The sequence below is a fragment of the Carcharodon carcharias genome, chromosome 4 (assembly GCF_017639515.1).
Source record: "Carcharodon carcharias isolate sCarCar2 chromosome 4, sCarCar2.pri, whole genome shotgun sequence".
NCBI lineage: Eukaryota > Metazoa > Chordata > Chondrichthyes > Lamniformes > Lamnidae > Carcharodon > Carcharodon carcharias.
The window spans coordinates 46,391-67,365 of NC_054470.1; the positions used below are offsets into that span (position 1 = coordinate 46,391).

A 20,975-nucleotide genomic window follows, 5' to 3' on the forward strand; every position below is an offset into this window, starting at 1 on the left:
TGGATCTGTTTTGATCTGTGTGGCTCTGTTTGGCTCTGTTTCTTGCTGTTTTGCTCTGTTTGGTACTGTTTAGCTCTGTTTAACTCTGTTTTGATCAGCTTGGCTCTGCCTGGCTCTCTTTGGCTATGCTTCACTCTATTTGGCTCTGCTTGGCTCTGTTTTGCTCTGTTTGGCTCTGTGTTGCTCTGTTTCGCTCTGTTCAGCTCTGTTTTTCTCTGTTTGGCTCTGTTTTGTTTGTCTTCCTCTATTTGGCTCGGTTTAGCTCTGTTTAGTTCTGTCCCGCTCTGTTTCGCTCTGCTTGGCTCTGCTAGGCTCTGTTTTGCTGTGTTTCACTCTGCTTGGCTCTGTTTTGCTCTGTTTGGCTCTCTTTGACACTATTGTGCTCCGTTTGGCTCTATTTGGTACTGTTTGGCTCTGTTTTGATCAGTTTGGCTCTGCCCTGCTCTGTTTGGCTGTGTTTGGCTCTGCTTGGCTCTGTCTAGCTCTGTATGGCTCTGTGTTGCTCTGTTTGGCTCTGTTTTGCTCTGTTTGGCTCTGTTTTTTTCTGCTTGGCTCTGTTTGGCTCTCTTTGGTTCTATTGTGCTCTGTTTGGCTCTATTTAGTACTGTTTGGCTCTATTTTGATCAGTTTGGTTCTGTCCTGCTCTGTTTGGCTGTGTTTGGCTATGCTTCGCTTTGTTTTGCTCTGCTTGTCATGATTTAATCTTGTTACCTGTTGTTTAGCCTGAAGTACTGCCTCTTGTCGGGGCTTTCGACTCTGAACCTCCAAATACCATGTCGTTTTCTATATTATTTTAAAATAAGACCGATGTTCATTTGGACATTATATTGGCGACTTAAATCACCACTGAGTTTCCTTTCGACAGCTCCTTTTAGAATTTGTCGAAATCGTTTTGCTTTCTGGTGAGATTTTTCTACAATTCCATGTGGTGCAAAGAATGAAAGAGGGCGGAAAAGCACTTCACTCCCACTGTCTGGCCCGTCCTTCGGCACCATCTTATCTTTGGGAACCTGGACTGCCATTCTTAAAATGACTGGTCTAAGAGAATATGATCAGTTTGGCTCTGTCCTGCTCTGTTTGGCTCTGTCTGGCTCTCTTTGGCTATGCTGCACTCTGTTTGGCTCTGCTTGGCTCTGTTTTGCTATGTTTGGCCTTTTTTTGTTCTATTTGGCATTCATTGGCTCTGTTTGTCTCTGTTTCGCTCTGTTTGGATCTGTTCAGCTCTGTTTGGTACTGTGTGGCTCTGTTTTGTTCTATTGGCTCTGCTTGGCTCTGTTGGGCTTTGTTTGGCTCTGTTCAGCACTGTTTGGTTGTGTTGTGCTCTGATTTGTTCTGTTTGCCTCTGCCAATGCTCTGTTTTGCTGTGTTTGGCTCTGCTTGGCTCTGTTGTGCTCTGTTTTGCTCTGTTTGGCTCTATTTGGCTCTGTTTGGCTTTGTTCTGCTCTGTCTGGCTCTGTTTGTTTCTTTTTGGCTCTGCTTGGCTCTATTTTGCTCTGTTTGGCTCTGTTTTGTTCTGTGTGGCTCTGTTTGGCTGTTTTCCTCTGTTTGGCTATGTTTTGCTCTTCCTAGCTCTGTCTGGCTCTGTTTTGCTATGTTTGGCTCTGTTTTGCTCTGTCTGGTTCTGTTTGTCTCTGTTTGGCTCTGTTCGGCTTTTTTTGGCTCTGTTCAGCACTGTTTGGCTCTGTGTTGCTCTGTTTGGCTCTGACAGGCTCTGATTTGCTCTGTTTGGCTCTGCTTTGCTCTGTTTGGCTCTGACTGGCTCTGCTTGGATCTGTTCAGCTCGGTTATGCTCTGTTTGGCTCTCTTTTGATCTGTTTGGCTCTGTTGGGCTTTGTTTTGCTCTGTTCAGCACAGGTTGGCTGTGCCATGCTCTGTTCAGCGCTGTTGGGCTCTGCCAGGCTCTGTTTTGCTCTGTAAGGCTCTCTTTGGCTCTGTTTGGCACTGTTTGGCTCTGTTTTGCTCTGTTTGGTTCTGTCCTGCTCTGTCTGGCTCTGTGTGGCTATGTTTTGCTCTGTTTGGTTCTGCTTGGCTCTGTTTGGCTCCGTTTTGCTCTGTTTGGCTCTCTTTGGCTCTACAGCTATGCAAAATAAACCAATAGTAAAGGGAACAACAATTTACACTGCATGAGAAGAGTGTTTTGATTGGTTTGCAAGTCGACTCTTGATTGCTAGAGGCATTGCCATGGAGAATGTGGCAGGGGACCATTAATAGCCAAGCTTTTGTTTCAGATGCAAACTCTGATTGGTCAAGGTATTGCCATGGGCAATTACCCAGGGAATGGTGGTTTCCCCAAGCTTTTGTTCAGTTGGAAAAGGACTAATGTGTGGACATGCTCCTTCTGCCTTTAAAGCACAGGGCTGTGTGAACATATGCGGCTTCTAGCATGCATAAGTGAGTCACACCAGAAGGCCAACTGATAATCTTAAACTGGTTTCAGTGTAATTTTTACAATCAGGATTGTTCAGCAAGTGTTGTTCGATTGCAGAATAACATCCAATGTTGGACACTATGGGGAAAATTTTCCCGTCGGCATGCGGGGGTGGGCCCCGCACGCCAACGAATAAAATGAAGTGCGGTGATGTCAGGCGTGCGTCCCGACATCACCATGCGTCAGTCCAATCTTTAGTTTGACTGCGCATCCGCCAAACTGTCAAAAGGCCTATTAAGGCCATAATAAACTAATTAACCCTATTGAGAAAACTGCCCATCCAACCTTAAGGTTGGGAGGCCGGTGAAGAACCCAAGCGGCCTTCGCATTTTTCATGAAACCTCATCCACGGGCGGATTGTGGTTTCACGAAGGTTTTATAAATAAAATAAAATTTTTTATTAAAACTCATAAACATATCTCAGCTCATGTGACAGTCACATGAGGGGACATGTCTGAATAATTTTATTTTCTCTTTTCTTTTGCAACTTTTCAACATCTACTTATCTGCCCGAGGCAACTCAGGGAGATTTCTGCACTTTTTCACATGCATGCGCGAAAGAGTGCAGGCCCCGACTCTCCCTCCTCCCTCCCACCCACACAGGTAGCGCTGAGTGCTACCAGGTGTACGTCACGCTGATCGGGCTTTAATTGGCCCGCCGATCACGGGCAAGCATAGTCTGGTTGAGTGTAGTCAGTACTCAACTGTTGTCTGTTGCGAACAGTCAAAAGAACGTGCGGTTTGATACAATCCACCAGTTGTTGGGATGTATGGCCTACATACCCAGCATCACACTGATACTGAAATTCATATACCACCTTACTCATTTCTGTGATGAGCAAACATCTTTCTGGCTTGATGGCAGCATCCTGCCAATGGAGATTACCACTCGTGTTGCTACTGCATAGTAACTGTGTGCACGGTTAGCTTCAACTGTTGCTCATATTTTTGAAACACCTTATCCTTCCAGGGTAATCTGAGGCGGACTGGCACTTTTCAGGGTCGGAATGGTGGCCTTAGGCCCATTCACGAGTTTGCATGATATACTGCAAGCAATGACCTGTTCAGCGTAGCCATTATCCCGTAGGATGGCTTTAATGCATCCTATTTCAGTATCAAGCTTTGATGGTGAGCAAAAGGCTTGGGCCCTATTTATAAGGTTGCCGATAAGGCCAATCTTATAGCACGTGGAACAGTCGGAATCCCAAAATGTATATTGACCAGTGAAGGTAGGCTTGCAGTAGAGAGTAGTAGAGAAACCACTGACAGACTTCTCAAGTAGCAATTCTCAAGTCAAGAAAAGGGAGCTTATTTGACTGCTCCATTTCAAAAATGAATTTGAGCACAGGATGCAGCCCATTAAGGTGTTTAACAAAGTTCTTACATGCAACTACAGGTCCAAATACATCATCTACGTATCAAAATGTATCATCTACAAATCGGAAATATGCAAGCGGTAAGAGGTTAGGTGTAATTCCATTGAAGAGACGCTTCTCGTGGAAACCAATAAAGATGTTTGTGAGAGCTGGGCCTAGAAGGGATTCCATGGCAACAACATCTACTTGGGCAAACATGATGGCATTAAAACTGAACTCGACTGCACAGTTTGCTGAGTTCATAAGTTCAACGAATGCAGATTCAGACATTGTCAGTGCATCTAGTTTGCCATGATATCATGATGCGTGCAAATGTTCATGGCTTCCTTGGGTGGTACATTGGTGAATAGGCTGGCAACGTTGAACGAGCACACGGACATGACATTGCTATCTACACAGGTCTTATATGATCTTTGCAAAGGTGAAGGAATCCTTCACTGTATATGTGGAAAACTTGCTTAAAACTGGCTATAGAAACTCGCCCAACCATTTGGTCAATTCATGCTGTGCAGAACTGGTCATAGATAAGATAGGGCATAAAGAGGCATCACTTTTGTGTGTCTTGGGTAGCCCATACATATGTAGATGCAGTGAGCCATGAGGTTGAATCCTATCATATATACCACCAGGCAGCTGGTTACTCTTACAAGTCCAACAAGGGTTTTTGTAAAACAAAAACAGAATTACCTGGAAAAACTCAGCAGCTCTGGCAGCAGATTTTTAAAAAATAACCCCCCCCTATTTGGACTACAGTTCCCAGCATTCATTGTGCCGGGACGCTATTTCCGGTGGTGAAGTAATTTCCTGTTGTTTGGTGGTGTCACTCGGCCTCCCGGGAATTGCCGAGCTGTTTTTGGCCGTTTCCTTCTCGGCTTCGATGTATTCCCGGCGGCCGCAGAGTTTTAACGAAGGGCTGAATGCCCGGGGTTGCGAGGATGTGACGGCGGCCACGGGCGGATATGCGATCCAGGCAAGGTCATGGGAGTGTACCGATCCCTGGATGGCTGAGAGCCGGTATCGGGCGCCGGCGCTGGCGCCGGCACCGGGGCCTTGGGGGGAGAGGCCGGCACCAGCGGCGGCAACAACACCAGCCGGCAGCGCGGGGGCGGCTGCCCCAGAATCGGCGGCCGGATCCACTGGCGAGTATTTACAATAAAGTTACCGGCAACTCCAGCTCCAGATAGCGTTTGGGACCAGGCAGCCACTGGTCACTGACTCGGGAAACAAGCCCCGGGATGGTACAGCCGCTGTCACCGAGCCTGCTAATCCCCCTAGTGAGTAGTAAAGTGCCCTGACCGCCTCACCTGAGACACTGAGGCAGCTGAAGGAGGGGCGAGGGTCTGCACCACCTGGCTGATATTTTCACATTCGGCAACTTCCAGAGTGTAGAATAGGCTGGCAATGTTGGAGTTCGTAAATATCAGTCTGTTTCCCAGTTATTGCAGGGATGTGATGCTGGCCTGTATTATGAACGCTTTTAGTTTTTTCCAAAAGCAAACACCAGAGCTCAAATCGTGGCCTTCAGTCCTTTCCCATTCTGTCCTCCTTGAAGTTGCTTTTGTTGACATTGCAAAGGATTGGCAATTCTTGAGCATTGAATTAGAACATCCAGTTGAATAGGACTGCCTTTGCTTGTTTCTTATATATCCTGTAGTCCTCAGTGAATCTCTTGCATTGACTTCACTTTCTACTCCTGAATGATTGTTCCTGGCATCCTTCAAGGTTCTCTTCTTCTCCCCCTCCTTTATATCTCAATTACATGCTGCCCCTTGGCAATATCTTCCAAAACACATCAGGTTCCACGTGTATGCTACAACACCTACCTTGTCACCTCAAACCCTCTTGACCCACTATCCGTGTTGTCAAACTGCTTGTTTTACAAGCAGTTCTGGATAGAAGCATAGAAAAAGAGGAGCAGGAGTAGGCCACTCAGCCCTTTGAGCCTGCTCCACCATTCATTATGATCTTGGCTGATCATCCAACTCAATAGCCTGCTCCTGCTTTCTCCCCATATCCTTTGATCCCTTTCGCCCCAAGAGCTACATCTAATTCCTTCTTGAAAACATACAATGTTTTGGCCTCAACTACTTTCTGTGGTAGCAAATTCTACAGGCTCGCCACTTTCTGGGTGAAGAAATGAGCAGAAAATTTCTCCAGTTAAAAATCGGGAAAACTAAAGCCATTTTCTCAGCCCCCACCACAAACTGTTTCCTAACTTCCAACACTCTCTGTGGCCCCTGTCTCTGGCTGAACCAAACTGCAACAACAATTTCGATTTGACTCGAACTGAGTTTCTGACCCTCATATCTTCTCCCGTCACTATTAACACATATGATCTCTGTAATATCATCCGTTTCTGTTTTTGCTTCAGCCCAATCTGCTGCTGATATACTCATCTGTGCCTTTGATACCACCAGATCCAACTATTTGAATGCTTTCCTGGCAGGATTCCCATCTTCCAATATCCATTAGATTGAACTGATCTAAAACTCTGCAACTCATAGCTTAACTTGCACTAAGCCCCATTCTCCCATCAATCCTGTATTTCCTGATCTTTATTGGCTCCGAGTTCCCAAATGCCTCAACTTTAAAAATACTCATCCTTGTGTTGAAATCCTCCCCAGTCCTCTGCCAACTCCTGTAGCCTTACGAACCTCCTCAAAACTCTGCATTCCTCCAATTCTACCCTCTTGCACATTTCTAACTTCCTCCGGCAGTCATACCTTCAGTTGTGAGATTCCCTCCACAAAGGAGCTTTATAAGTACCAGTTGTTGCACCTCTGTCGCCTGACCAGAGAATGAAGAAGCCTTCAGTTTTGACAGATGCAAGTCCCTGGCAAAATGGGATTGACACTTTCTGTAGAAGCCTCTTCAGTATGAGGACACAATCACTGGCTTCTGTAAGGAATGTAATAAGACAGCTTTGAAAGTATCTTGAAGCGTGTCCCCAACAAGACCGAAGAATCAACATTGTATTCAGCAAACAGATGAACTTGGGCAGGAACAACACAGTCATTTATCTCAGTTGAAAGCTAAATTGAGAAATCAAGGTGAAGCACCAGCGCCTTTTGTGAAGGATATCATAATGATAAAGGAAATGGCAAAGTAAAACTAGATTTGGTGATTAGATGACAGCTAACCATGGTTTTAAAAAGCAAGTTTGTAAGAAGATTGAGAGACATGAGTTCTATTTCGTTGTTAGAAATTGCAGGCTACCGCTATTTAAAATAGTGAAAAGGATGAAAACCAGAGCTCAAAAGGTGCGGGTGGAAATATTTGAGGGCTGCTGACCATATTATCAATAAGATAGACAAAGGAGAAGAAGCAGTACTGGAATGGAGATTAGAGGTGACCGAGGGATTGCAAATCAAAACCTTGATCTTGTACGAGGATATAATTCTTGGAGAAGTTTTGGTCGGGCTTAACTTTAAAACATGGAAAGGTAGGAAGTGTAACAAAAGGAAATTGACCTTTTTTGGAGGCAACTTTAGTAGTTAAGGTGTAAGATGATGCCAAGAATGTTGAGATGGGGAGGACAAAGAATGGTGCCTTCAAAGGTAAGAGTTGGTGACTGCTACTTAGCCCATGTCCGAGAGGAAATGAAAGAAACAATTTTTTTTATTATTCCATTTATTGACGAACAAGATCATAATTTGATAAGTCAGCCATTATATTGAGAGAATTAGAAATTTGAGGATTTGTAATCCAAAGAAAATTGATGAATGAAGAGTGAATCATCAAGATAGTGGATTTTGTTGGATTTGGATGATATAAGGAGGTCATTACTTTGAAAATAGGGCAAAGGGGACAATGACCAAGCTCTGGGAACTCTTAATGGAATACAGTGTTTCTGTGGCCATTGATGTGACTCCAGGATGGTATATTGCCTTCCTGGTGCCAGGGTCAAGGATGTTGTGGAGTGGCCACAGGACATTCTTCTTGGGGAGGATGATCAGCCAGAGGTCGTGGTCTATGTTGGCACCAATGATTAAGTAGGAAAGGAGATGAAATCCTGAAAGCAAATTTTAGAGAGTAAGGAAGGAGATTGAAAAACAGGACCTCCTAAGCAGTAATTAGGGTTGGTTTAAACTAGATTGGCGGGGGATGGGAACCTGAGGGCAAATTCAGGGCAGGGAATGGAAGATAGAAAACTAGTGAGTGACTCTGAAAGACAGAAGAAGCATCTGCTTAAAAAGTGTACAGCACAGGAATTTGGCATTGTTGAAAGGTATATATGTAAATCCGAGGTGTATAGCAAATAAATCTGATCAGCTGAGGGCACAGATAGACACGTGGCAGCACGATACCATCACTATAATGGAAAGTTGGCTCAAAGAGGGGCAAAAGTGGCAGCTCAACATTCCTGGATATAGAGTTTTCAGGCAAGATAGTGAGGGGAATAAAAAATTTGGGGGTGCAGCATTATTGGTTAATGAAGCAATTACATCTGTGAGGAGGAATAATATACTAAATGAAGTATCAAATGTGGCCTTATGGGGTGAACTCAGAAATAAAAAATGGGCAGCCACACTACTAGGGAGCGTACTATGGACCCCCAAATAGTCAAAGGGAGTTAAAAGAACGAACAAAGCCAAATTTCTGAGTGCAAAAATAATAGGGCAGTAATTGTTAGAGACTTCCAACTACCCTAATATCAATTGTAATATGAACATTGTGAGAAGCACAGAGGACACAAAAGTCTTGAACTGCATTCAAGAGAACTTTTTTAGCCAGCACAAAACAAACCCAGCGAGAGGGGTAACAATTCTAGATTTAGTCTTCGGGAATGAAGTTGGGAAAGTGGATGAAGTAACAGTAGGGATCATTTTGGCGATTATGACTATAATAGTTAGATTGTAAAAGGACAAAGATAGAACAAGAATAAACGTTCTAAATTGGGGGAAGACAAATTTCATGAAGCTGAGAGGTGAACTTGTGAAAGTGGACTGGATACAGCTACTAGAAGGGAAAACAGTGTCGAGCCAGTGGGAGACATTTAAAAGCAAGATTCTACGGGCACAGTATAGACATATTCCCCACAAAGAAAAAGGGCTGAACTACCAAATCTAGAGCCTTACGGTTATCCAGAAACATACAGGGTAAGATAAAGCAGAAAAAGAGAGTTTATGACAGTCACAAAACTCTTAATACTGTAGAAAGCCTAGAGGAGTATAGAAGATGCAGGGATGAAGTTTAAAAAAAGGAAATTAGGAAAGCAAAGAGAGGATACAAAACAATATTTGCAGGTAAAATCAAAAAAAAAAACCCAAAGATGTTTTACCAGGATTAAGAGCAAAAAAGAATAACTAAGGAAAGGGTAGGACCTGTCCGAGATGTATGTGGTAACTTGTATTGATGCTGAAGATGTAAGCAGGGTTCTCAATGGGTACTTTGCCTCTGTCTTCACTAAGGAGGGGGATGATGCAGACATTCTAGCTACAGAGGAGGAATGTGAAGTATTAGTAACAATAAGCATAATCAGAGCGGAAGTACTGGAGGGACTGACATCCTCAAAGGTGGGTAAATCACCAGGACCGCATGGATTGTATCCCAGGCTGTTAAAGGAAGCCAGGGAGGAAATGTTGGATACTCCGAGGATCATTTTCCAATCCTCGCTAGATACAGGTGAGGTACCAGAGGATGGGAGGTCTGCGAACGTTGTTTCGTTATTTAAAGAGTGCAAGGGATAAGCCAGTCAGTCTGACTTCGGTTGTGGGCAAATTATTGGAATCATTTCTGAGAGACAGGATAGACTGTCACTTAGAAAGGCACGGATTAATCAGGGATACTCAGCGTGGTTTTGTTGGGGGAAGATCGTGTCTTACTAGTTTAAATTTTTTGAGGAAAGGAGGATTGATGAGTGTAGTGCAGTCGATGTTGTCTACGTGGATTTTAGTAAGGCATTTGACAAGGTCCCACATGGCAGACTGGTCAGAAAAGTGAAACCCCATGGGATACAGGGGAAGGAAGTGAGTTGGATCCATAATTGGCTCAGCAACAGGAAACAAAGGGTAATAGTCAATGGATGTTTTTGCGAATGGAAAGTGGTTTCCAGTGGCATTCCAGAGGTCTGTGTTGGGGACCTTGCAGTACGTTATAGATATTAATGATTTGAACTTAAATGTGGGAGGCATGATTGGGAAATTTGCAGATGATACAAAAATTGGCTATGTAGTTGATAGTGAAAAGGATGGCTGTTGTCTCCAGAATATCTTCAATGGCTTGGTCGAAAAGTGGCAGATGGAATTCAACCCAGAGAAATGTGAGGTAATGCATTTGGGGAGGGCAAACAAAGCAAGGGAACACTCAGTAAACAGGAAGTTATTGAGAGAGGATGAGGATGTGGGAGACCTTGGAGTGCATGTCCACAGGCCTCTGAAGATGGTAGGGCAGTTGGATAAGGTGGTAAAGAAAGCATATGGAAAGCTTTCCTTTATTGGACGAGGTATCAAATACAAAAACAGATGTAATGATGGAACTGTATAAAATGCTGGTTAGGCCAAGGCTGGAATTTGGTGTACTGTTCTGGTCACCACATTATAGGTAGGACATAATTGCACTGGAGAGAGTACAGAGGAGATTCACAAGAATGTTGCCAGGGCTTGAAGTTGCAGCAATGAGGGAAGATTGGATAGGCTAGGGTTGTTTTCCTTAGAACAGAGGAGGCCGAGGGGTGACCTCATTGAGGTGTACAAAATTATGAAGGGCCTAGATAGGCTAGACAAGAAAAACCTGTTTTTTTCCCCCAGCTGAGGGGTCAATTACCAGGTGTCATAGATTTAAGGTGATTGGTAGAAGGATTAGAGGGGACATGAGGAAAAACATTTTCACCCAGAGGGTGATGGGCATCTGGAATTCACTGCCTGAATTGGTGGTTGAGGCCGAAACGCTCAACTAATTTAAAAGATACCTGGATCTGCACCTGAAGTTATGTAACCTGCAAGGCTATGGACCAGGTGCTAGAAAGTGGGATTAAATTAGGTAGCTAGTTGCTCTTAGTTCTCTTTTTGGCCAGCGCAGACTTGAGCTGAATGGCCTCTTTCTGCGCTGTAACATTTCTATGGTTTCAATGGATTAAGGGTCAGATTGAACAACTAATGCAAACACAGAACATTTTGAAGGAAATCTAGCTAGCCTTGAGCACAGTAAGTGTTAATGTTAAAAAAGTAGTTTGAGGATAAGATTCATCCCTTTTCTTAGGGTTATGGTGATCAGCAAATTTTCAGGAGCGAGCAAGATGACCTGAGAGATTAAAGGGACTGATGGAATGGAGATGATACGAGAATGCATGATATGAGATGTCACCAGGATTAGAAATCATCTTGGAATCCAAAGTTTGTAGATCTGACAGAACTGGGCAGAATTAAATTTTGATCAAATCATAACAGTTGAACAGAAGAAAATACATGTAGCTGTTTTGAATAGAGGCAGTTTGTTAAATGTGTGCATAAGCATATTTCTGCGCCTTGGTTTTAAAATCTTCATCCTTCTTTTCCAGTCCCTCCATAGCCATGTCCCTCCCCTATGTCTGCAATTGCTCCAGCCGTACAACCCTTTGAGAGATCATTGCCCCTCCTATTCTGGCCTTTTGACCATCCCTGGTTTTAATCTTTCCGTCTTTGAGAAAATTTCTCTAGCTACCAAGGTCCTAAGTTCTAGAATTCCCTTCCTAAATAGCTCTGCCTCTCTCTTTCCTCCTTTAAGATTCTCCTTTTGACCAAGCTTTTGATTATTGGCCCTAATAGCTCCTTAAGTGGGTTGGTATCAGATCTTGTTTGATAACAGCTCTGATTTATTAGATTACTAGATAAATGCCAGCGATTGTTATTGTGCAAGTGTTTTTTAATATATTGGGCCTGAACTTCTGTAGAGTGGCAATCAGAGTTGGATTGTCGCTCTGCTCCAAGTTACTTCTGGAAATCCAGCTGCTCCTTTATTGCCGAACTTTCCGACTCGTGCCTGGTCAGGTGTGGGGTGGTCAGTGAGGGGGTGGGATGGTGGGTGGCCAGTGAGGGGATGGGGTGGGGGGTTGGGGGGGGCGTGGGGGTGGGGGGGTTGGGTGGTCAGTGAGGGGGGTGGGGGTTTGGGTGGTCAGTGAGGGGGGAGCGGGGTGGTGGTCAGGTGTTTAGGGAGAGTGGCCCCATGGGGATTCAGTACAATGGTTACCCAGGAGTTAGAAGTGTTATTTTTCTCAAACTTCTCCTGGGTAGCAATTACTGCAAGACAGTAGGAACCTTCCCAAGTTTGTGATCTAAATCGCGCTCAGATGGTTCTGATTTTTTTTTTTTGCAAAAATATACTTTATTCATAAATCTTCAAAAACATTTCGAACATTTTAAATCACCATTACAAAAATACAAACAGGTTCAACTTTTACAAACTGAAACACAAGGTGTATCAGAAAAAACAATGAATATTTCAATCATTGGCAGACATACATTTTAATCTGTACAGACTGAGGGGCTCTTTACAGTTCCCAGCCCCCCAGTGCACTGTGGCAGAAGGGTCTTAGGCAGCGACCCTTCCCCATTGCGCCTTTGCGGCGCCTGCCCCAAGCTTAACTGAGTCCCTCAGCACGTAGTCCTGGACCTTGGAAAGTGCTAGTCTGCAACACTCGGTCGGGGACAACTCTTTGCGCTGGAAAACCAACAAGTTTCAGACAGACCAAAGAGCGTCTTTCACCGAGTTGATGATCCTCCAGCTGCAGTTGATGTTTGTCTCGGTGTGTGTCCCTGGGAACAGCCCGTAGAGCACAGAGTCCTCTGTCACAGAACTGCTCGGGATGAACCTCGACAGCAACCACTGCATCCCTCTCCAGACCTTCTTTGCAAAGACACAATCTACAAGGAGGTGAACAACGGTCTCTTCCCCAACACAGCCTCCTCGAGGGGAACGTTCAGATGGGGTGAGACTCCTGGCGTGTAGGAAGGATCTTACAGGGAGGGCCTTTCTCACCACCAGCCAAGCTACATCTTGGTGTTTGTTGGAAAGTTCTGGTGATGAGGCATTCTGCCAAATTACTTTGTCAGTCTGCTCAGGGAACCATCCCACAGGATCCACCCTCTCCTTTTCCCTCAGGGCCTTTAAGATGTTACGTGCTGACCACTGCCTGATGGACTTGTGATCGAAGGTGTTTTCTGCATAAATTTTCCCACGAGGGACAGGTGGTACGGCACGGTCCAACTACTTGGAGCGTTCCGCGGCATCGTGGCCAGACCCATCCTTCGCAACACCGGGGACAGGTAGAACCTCAGCATGTAGTGACACTTGGTGTTTCATACTGAGGGTCTACACACCGCTTGATGCAACCGCACACAAAGGTGGCCATCAGTATGAGGGCGATGTTGGGCACATTTTTTCCCCCTTTATCTAGAGGCTTGTACATCGTGTCCCTGCGGACACGATCCATTTTCGACCTCCAGATAAAGCGGAAGATGGCTCGGGTGATCGCCACCACACAGGAGTGTGGAATGGGCCAGACCTGCGCCACGTTCAGCAACAGCGTTGCTCCCACATGCCCAGTTTCCTTTTCACCATAGACACTCGCTCCTTCCAGTTTCTAACGCGTGCCCTGGTCCCTCCGAACCATATCCCCAGCACCTTCAGGCCATCAGCCCTGACAGTGAAGGGGACAAAGGATCGGTCAGTGCAGTTCCCAAAGAACATGGCCTCGCTCTTCCCACGATTTACCTTGGCTCCCGAGGCCAGTTCGAACTGGTCGCAGATGTGGATAAGTCTGTGCGCCGACAGCGGATCAGAGCAGAAGATGGTGACATCGTCCATGTACAGGGAGACTTTGATCTGAGTGCCTCCACTACCTGGGATCGTCACTCCTCTTATGCCCGGATCCTTCCTGATGGACTCAGCAAAGGGTTCTATGCAACACACGAAAAGAACAGGCGAGAGAGGGCAGCCCTGCCTGACTCCAGATTTAATTGGAAAGCTATCTGATTCCCACCCATTGATTGAGACTGCACTACTGATGTTAGTGTAGAGCAGTTGGATCCAATTGTGAATTCCCTCCCCAAACCCCATTTTGGAGAGCACATCCACCATATAGGTGTGCGATATTCTGTCAAAGGCCTTCTTCTGGTCCAGGCTGATGAGGCAGGTATCCACACCCCTGTCCTGTACGTAGGCAATCGTATCCCTGAGCAGCACGAGGCTGTCAGAGATCTTCCTGCCCAGCACAGTGCAGGTCTGGTCAGGGTGGATCACCAATTCCAGAGCGGATTTGACCCGATTGGCGATGACCTTGGACAGAATTTTATAGTCCACATTCAACAGTGAAATAGGTCGCCAATTTCTAATTTCCTCCCTTTCCCCCTTGTGCTTGTAGATGAGGGTGATAATGCCTTTCCTCATGGATTCTGACATACTGCCAGCCAGGAGCATACTCTCGTACACTTCTAGCAGGTCTGGGCCGATCCAGTCCCACAGAGCCGAATACAACTCCGCCGGCAAGCCGTCGCTTCCGGGAGTTTTACTCTTCTCGAAGGACTCAAAGGCCTCAGTCAGTTCGTCAGGAGTTAGCGCTTTGTCCAGACTCTCCCGTGTACTGTCATCTAAGACCTCCGTGATAGAGGACAGGAAGGACTGGGAGGCCGTGCTGTCTGTGGGCTTTATGTCATACAATCCGGCATAGAAGGATTTGCTAATCCTCAAAATGTCAGATTGCAATGACTTAACTGAGCCGTCTTCTTCCTTCAGGCACAGAGCTCTCTCTGTGTACCTTTTGGAAGAAGAAACGTGAGCACGTATAATCCTGCTCTACAGAGCGGACTCTGGAACGGAAGATGATCGTGGAGGCCTCCGAGGCAAAAAGCGAGGCTTACTGGCTCTTCACCTCTTGGAGTTCCTCCTTGATATCGACCCCCATCGACCGCAGCCAGAGCAGATTCTGCATGTTTTTCTGGAGTCGGGACATTTCCCTCTGTTCCTTTCTAGCTTTCTGGGTGCCTTTGAGGATGAAAAACCTCTTGATGTTTCCCTTGATCGCTTCCCACCAGTGTGTCAGGGACTCAAAGTGGGGTTTCATCGTTCTCCAACCTTTGTAATCCCTCTTGAGCTCCTCAATGTTCTCTGGGGTCAGCAGTTGCACGTTTAGCTTCCATGCCCCCCTGCCAACCCTCTGGTCCTTCTCTAAGTGGCAGTCAGCCAGTAGGAGGCAGTGGTCAGAGAAGAACACCGGCTTGACGTCGGTGGATCTGACTGCAAATGCGCGGGACACAAACAGGAAGTCTATCCTGGAACAGACGGACCCGTCAGGCCGCGACCAGGTGTATCTACGCTGCGCTCCATCTGCAGGGTTGCTGAAGACGTCGTGCAGCTTGGCATCCTTTACTGTTTCCATCAGGGATCTGGATGTAGCGTCCAATCTGCTGTCGGCCCTGCTGGATCGTCCAGCCGCATCGATGATGCAGTTGAAGTCACCGCCCAGAATGACCGGCCTGGAGGTTGCCAGTAGCTGTGGGAGCTGCTGAAAAACCTCCAGCCGCTCAGCCCCTTGTGACGGGGCGTAGACGTTAATTAACCGGAGTGGAGCGTTCTTGTACATTACGTCTGCTACGATGGAGGCGCCCGTCCACCACCTCCTTAACCTGGGAGATGATGAAGCTGCCTCCCCGCAGCAGAATCCCCAGGCCGGAGGAACGAGAGTCGTTTCCTCCCGACCAGATCAATGGCCCATGGGACCACTATCGTGACCATTGCCTGTAGGAGCTGAGGTGCGGTATCGCACACTCCTGCAGAAACAACAGGTCAGCTTTGACCTTGGCAAGGTAGTCCAAGGTCGCAACACATCGTGTAGTAGATTTAATGCTACGCACATTTATTGGATACAATCTTTACACCCATTTTAAAGCAGTTAGTCGCTTACCAAACCTGTTGTCTCTGAGAGTTCCTTCATGCCCGTGGTGTGTTCAAATTGCTTCACTTGGGATGGGCTGAGGAAAGCGTCCTGAACCTCCCCATTGGAGATGTTCTGCTCGGGTGGCATCTGGGGGTCCGTGCAGAGAGCGGGGTTTGAAATGTCCTCTGTTGGAGAAGCTTCTCCAATCCTCTCCCCCTCTGGGGCGTTGCTGCTCCCGGCTTCCCGGAGCTGGGGTGCGCTGAGCGCCTCACTGCTCCCAGATTCCTGGGGTTGTGGTGCACTGGCCTCTTTGGGTTGTGGGCCAAGTTGGGGTGCGCTGGTCTCCTCATTGTCACCAATGTTCTGGAGCTTGGGTGACTCGTCCTCCAACTCCCTAGCGTTTTGCCGCTTCTTCTGTTGGCGCCGCCCTGGCCCTTCTTCGTCCGAAGAGCTGCTGCTCTTGTTATCCGTGTCGGATAGGAGACGCCTCTTGACTCTTGTCTGGGAAGTGGCTTGGTTTCTTTTTAGCCCCTTCTTCCTTTTGGCTCTCTTCACCAGCTGCCACTCCCCCTGCTGCTTTCCCACTGCTGCCTCCTCCTCCTCCGTTGATTCGCTCTCCTGAGGAGTGGGAGGTTCAGGGGGCAGTGCTGTTGATTGGCTGTCTGCTGCCTCAATTTTTTCCTCCACCTTGTCTCTCTCTGTGTCCTCCTTTGTCCCGATGTTTTCCCTGGGGGCCTTGGTGATTGGTGTGACACGAGGCATTTCTTCTGCTTCCCCCTCGTTGGCTTTAGCTGCCTGTGCATAAGTACGGCAACGTTTGGGGCAGGTCTTGTAGAGGTGACTTGCCTCGCCACACAGGTTGCAGCACTTAGCCTGTTTACAATCTTTTGTCTGGTGCCCTTTTTGCAGTTCTTGCAGAGGACAGCACTGCAATTGGCCGCCACATGACCAGACTTGCCGCATGAGCGACAAAGTTTGGATTGCCCAGCGTAGACAAGGTAACCACGGCTTCCCCCGATAGCGAATCTGGAAGGGGGTTGGAAAACGGCTCCCTTACCATCGGTCTTGAGCGTTACCTTAACCTGGCGTTTACATGTCCAGATCCCCAAATTATCTTTAACTTCAGTGCAGCTCCCAACCTTATCGAAGTACCTGGTAAGGAAGGTGAGCACGTCAGCGACAGGGACGTAGGGGTTGTACAGATGCACCGTCGCAACCCGTTCACGATGCAACAGTAGAACAAAGAGCGGCTCCGCCGTCAGGATCTTCATTTCTGGCAGGTCTTTCTTTTCCTCAAACACCTTCAGGAGTTTGACACAAGCTGCCACATGCTTGAAGGTCACATCAAAGAAACCAGCGCTGGGGAAATCCTGTAGGCAGTAGATATCCGCAGTCTCAAAACCACATAGCTTGAATAAGATCCTCTTCGTGAAGAAGGTCCTATCCATTCCTGTTCCTTGCTCGCTACCCTTCACCATGACTCGGATGGTGTTAGGTACCCCATGGTAAGGGGTTTGACTGGTTATAGCCATTGCTCTTTCCCTGGCAGAAACGCGATGAAGGTCTCTCCCCTGCCAGCTAAGTATCAGATGGTTCTGATTGCAGGACAACGGGAAGCTTGAACTTGCCAGGCAATCCTTACTTGGGAACTCCTGGGAGTGGTGGGGGGTTCCCCAGCACACCTTTGGGTTCTACTCCCCCCCAGTTACGTTTCCTGGAAGCTCAGAGGTTACAGGCTATTGTAATGTGTTTACAATCAGATGTTTTAATCTTGGTATAGCAAAGTGGCATTACACTAATTGATCAGTATGTTATTCTCAAATAGTTATCCTGCACCTGTTCAGTTACTTGCACTATGCATCTGTAGATTGGATAACATTATGCCTTGAGCAGGATTAATGATTCTTTATAAATCATTTCCAAATACTGAGAATACACTGTAGATAACCTTCTCCCATTTATCATCTTACTACTGCTTTGTGATTTGCCTTTGGATTTATATTTTTCAGTTGTTTAGTTTTTATTTTCTGACATGTCTGTACTGCACTAATGGCACCTGCTGCTAGTTATTTCCAGTCCGTGCAAAATCTGTATTTTATAGTTGCAAGGATGTTCACAATTTACATTAACACTTTGGAATCAATTTTTAACTTTGCAGTTGACACCAAATTTGGGTGGGGTGGGGGGAGGGCCTGGTGGTGAGTCAATACTGAGAAGGGGTCAGAGTCACTTACTAACCATTTGGCCCATTGAGTCCATGCCAACAATCCAGTCAGTCTGCAACAAATTACAGAAGGACATTAGTAAACTCGCAGAGTGGACAAATAATTGGTAAATGAAGTTCAAGACTGATAAATGTGAGCTGCTATGTTTTGGTGCGTAGAGTAGGGAGGTTATTACTTGGAAGATGCAAGTCTGAGTTGGAGATACTGGAGTACAAATACAGTAATCCCTAGAAGATCTGTCACAGGTTAGCAAGACCAAAACAAAAAGCAAACCAAGCTTGTAATTTCTTGATTTCTAGGTGGATAGAATTGAAAAGTAAGGAAGTTATGCTAAACCTGTAATCAACCTTGGTTAGACCAAACTTAAAGAACTGCGTGCCGATCTGGTTGCGATATTATAGAAAAGAATCTAAAGGCACTGGAGAGGGTACAGAGACGATTTACAAGGATGATAACAGAAATGCGTGGGTATACATATCAGGAAGGGACTGACAAGCTAGGTCTCTTTGTCCTGGGGAAAAAGGTGGTCTTTAAAATTATGAAAGGTTTTGATAGAATGTATGCAGAGAGAATATTTCCTCTTATAGGGGAGAGCATAACTAGAGGCCATCAACAGAAGATAGTCATCAAGAAAGCCAATAGAGAATTCTGAAAAACTTCTTCACAAGAGTGATAAGAATGTGGAACTCTCTATCATAGGGATTGATTGAAGGGAAGAGTATATTTGCATTCAAGGGGAAGCTAGTTAAATATGAGGGAGAAGAAAATAAATGGTTGCAATGGTAGATTTAGATGAGAAAAGATGGAAGCTTGAATGAAGCATAATCACAGGCATGGACTGGTGGGGTTGAATGGCCTGTTCTGTGCTGTATATCCTATGAAGAACGTAAAATGCTTTTTGCCTTTATTCCCAAAAATGTTAGTGCAAACGATATATATTTTTTGTGCAAATTTAAAAATACACAATGCAACATAAATTTTTTTAACCTGTTAAATTTTTGCTGCATTATTCAAGATATGCATACATAGTGTAGTTTGGGGGCAGTGAACTATAATCAGGACCTTTTTTAATAAAAGGATCAGAGTAATTTCCCTTCTATGCATTTCTCCCTTTGTCCTTACAGGGAGCCGCCTTTTTATAACACAAGTACTTCACAAGCTAGTATCTGTGCTTTTGTCACATGCAGCTCCTATGCAAGAATGATCTGAGCCAAGTTATATTTGCACCATCAGTATCTGTCTGCTTTAATTAAAATCCGTGCATGGAATGTCAAGATATGTAACATACATATTTTGCAAAATTGAATATTAACTGAGATATTTAATCATATAAGAGTTGAATGTACGGTGACTACATGAGAATAATATGAACACTAGCAGGATGCAATACCAGTAAAATGGTTTAACATTGAGTCAGTATTGACCCTATTATGAAAATTCCCTGGATTTTGAAGTTATATTGTTGGCTTCATACCAAACACTCATTCGATGCTTTCATGCCAGAACAAAGTGTACTGGATGGAGAACGAATTGGTAAATGTAATTAATAGGTGTTGCATATAGTTTGAAAAGTCAATTATGGTAACATTTTCTCTCTCTTTGTTACAGATCAGTTAAATAGATTTGCAGGGTTTGGTGTTGGTCTTGCAAGGTACAGTATTTATGCTCTTGTTCAAACTTCCTGCTGACATGAGCTGAAGTTTGGGGCTACTGTCTCATAAACCAAACATGCTGCATTTAAAGGATATTTATATATTTTTTTAAAAAGTATTTTAAACATTATATGCTCTGCTTGATGTCACTCTCATGATAAGCATTATACAAGGGAAAGGTGAAATTTGATTCCGTAAAAGCCTATGACTGGAAGAGGAAAAACTAGATAGTGTGCACTATCAAATGCATAAAACTAAAGTGAATTAATTGAAACATTTAATATGGATTTACATTTTTACTTTAAGTTAACTTTGCATTATTTCATTTGAGCTGTAGGGTCTTTGTTAAAGAACATCTAATTTGGAATGATTAATTTTCAGCTAAAGAAATTATAAGTGTTACATCGTTTGGGTCAAGTCCAAACAGTATTTAGATATAAATTGACAATGTCCAGACAACAGATAAGAAATTACGTGTCTGTTGGAACTTCATTGAAGTATTTTCTATGCTGTTTACTTTTGTCTAATTCTACTTTTTCATTTAGTCTCTTCACAGAAAATGTATTGGCTCATCCCTGTATTGTTTTTCGGCGTCAGTGTCAGGTATGAAATTTTGGCGAGAGGAGGATTGAAGACTTGATATACTTGAAGATTGCAAGGATTAAAATTAAATATAACAGCCTTGTATTCATGTAGCGTACAAGTATTGTAATGTGCAAAAGGCTTTTATGCCAAGACGTTTGGTGCAGAGAGTTTTGAGAACCTGCTTGAGGTCAGCTACAAGTAGAAGTTTTGGGTTTTTCTTTATACAGTTGCAATGTGCCAGTCACACTAGTATTGCAAAATTGTTCAAAGTACTTAATCAGATTTCTGATGTTTTTGACTATATCATTTGAAGGGATCTATATAGATGCTGACCTCTCCAGTGCTTAGAAACTAAGGACACCGCTTGGGTATAGCATTGAACCATCAAAGCCAGAAATTTCTAGGTTTGATTCCCAGTTCATGCTAAATTGGATGACCACAACCTAGTTAACAATAGGAGTACTGCTGCTCGCAAACCTCCCACTCTGGGCTCGAAAAGTGTAAACGAACCAATGCTTCCCACATTTGATTGCTACCAAGTGATTCTTTGGGATGCCTGCTATGATTAACTGAGGTTTGTTATCTAAATTCTAAATTAAAGAATGGTCACTTTGACAAAGCACTAGTGGCTTTTTGTTGCCTGTGAAATCTTTCTGCACTTTGACACCAGCAAGGCAGGAGAGCAAAAAATTGGGAAAATGCTTTTATCATCTATCAAAATGTCTTATGATTTGCACATTGAAAACTTGTGAAGTGCCTAGGGCCATTATTTTACACTAAAAGCAGCATTTAAGTGTAATTTTTTATTACAAATTCAAAATGATTTTCCAACTGCTTTTTCATGTTATATTCACTTGC

General features: G+C 44.9%; 1 protein-coding gene across 1 annotated transcript in view; it reads left to right on the forward strand.

Moving 5' to 3' along the window:
• The first annotated feature begins 4,616 nt into the window (after positions 1-4,616).
• slc25a46 (solute carrier family 25 member 46) overlaps positions 4,617-20,975 on the forward strand; it is a 48,617-nt gene continuing 32,258 nt past the window's right edge. Inside the window, exons 1-3 of the mRNA XM_041185964.1 lie at positions 4,617-4,943; positions 19,489-19,531; positions 20,078-20,135. Coding sequence (XP_041041898.1) covers positions 4,682-4,943; positions 19,489-19,531; positions 20,078-20,135 — 363 coding nt within the window. The 5' untranslated portion in view covers positions 4,617-4,681. The remainder of the gene's footprint in view (positions 4,944-19,488; positions 19,532-20,077; positions 20,136-20,975) is intronic.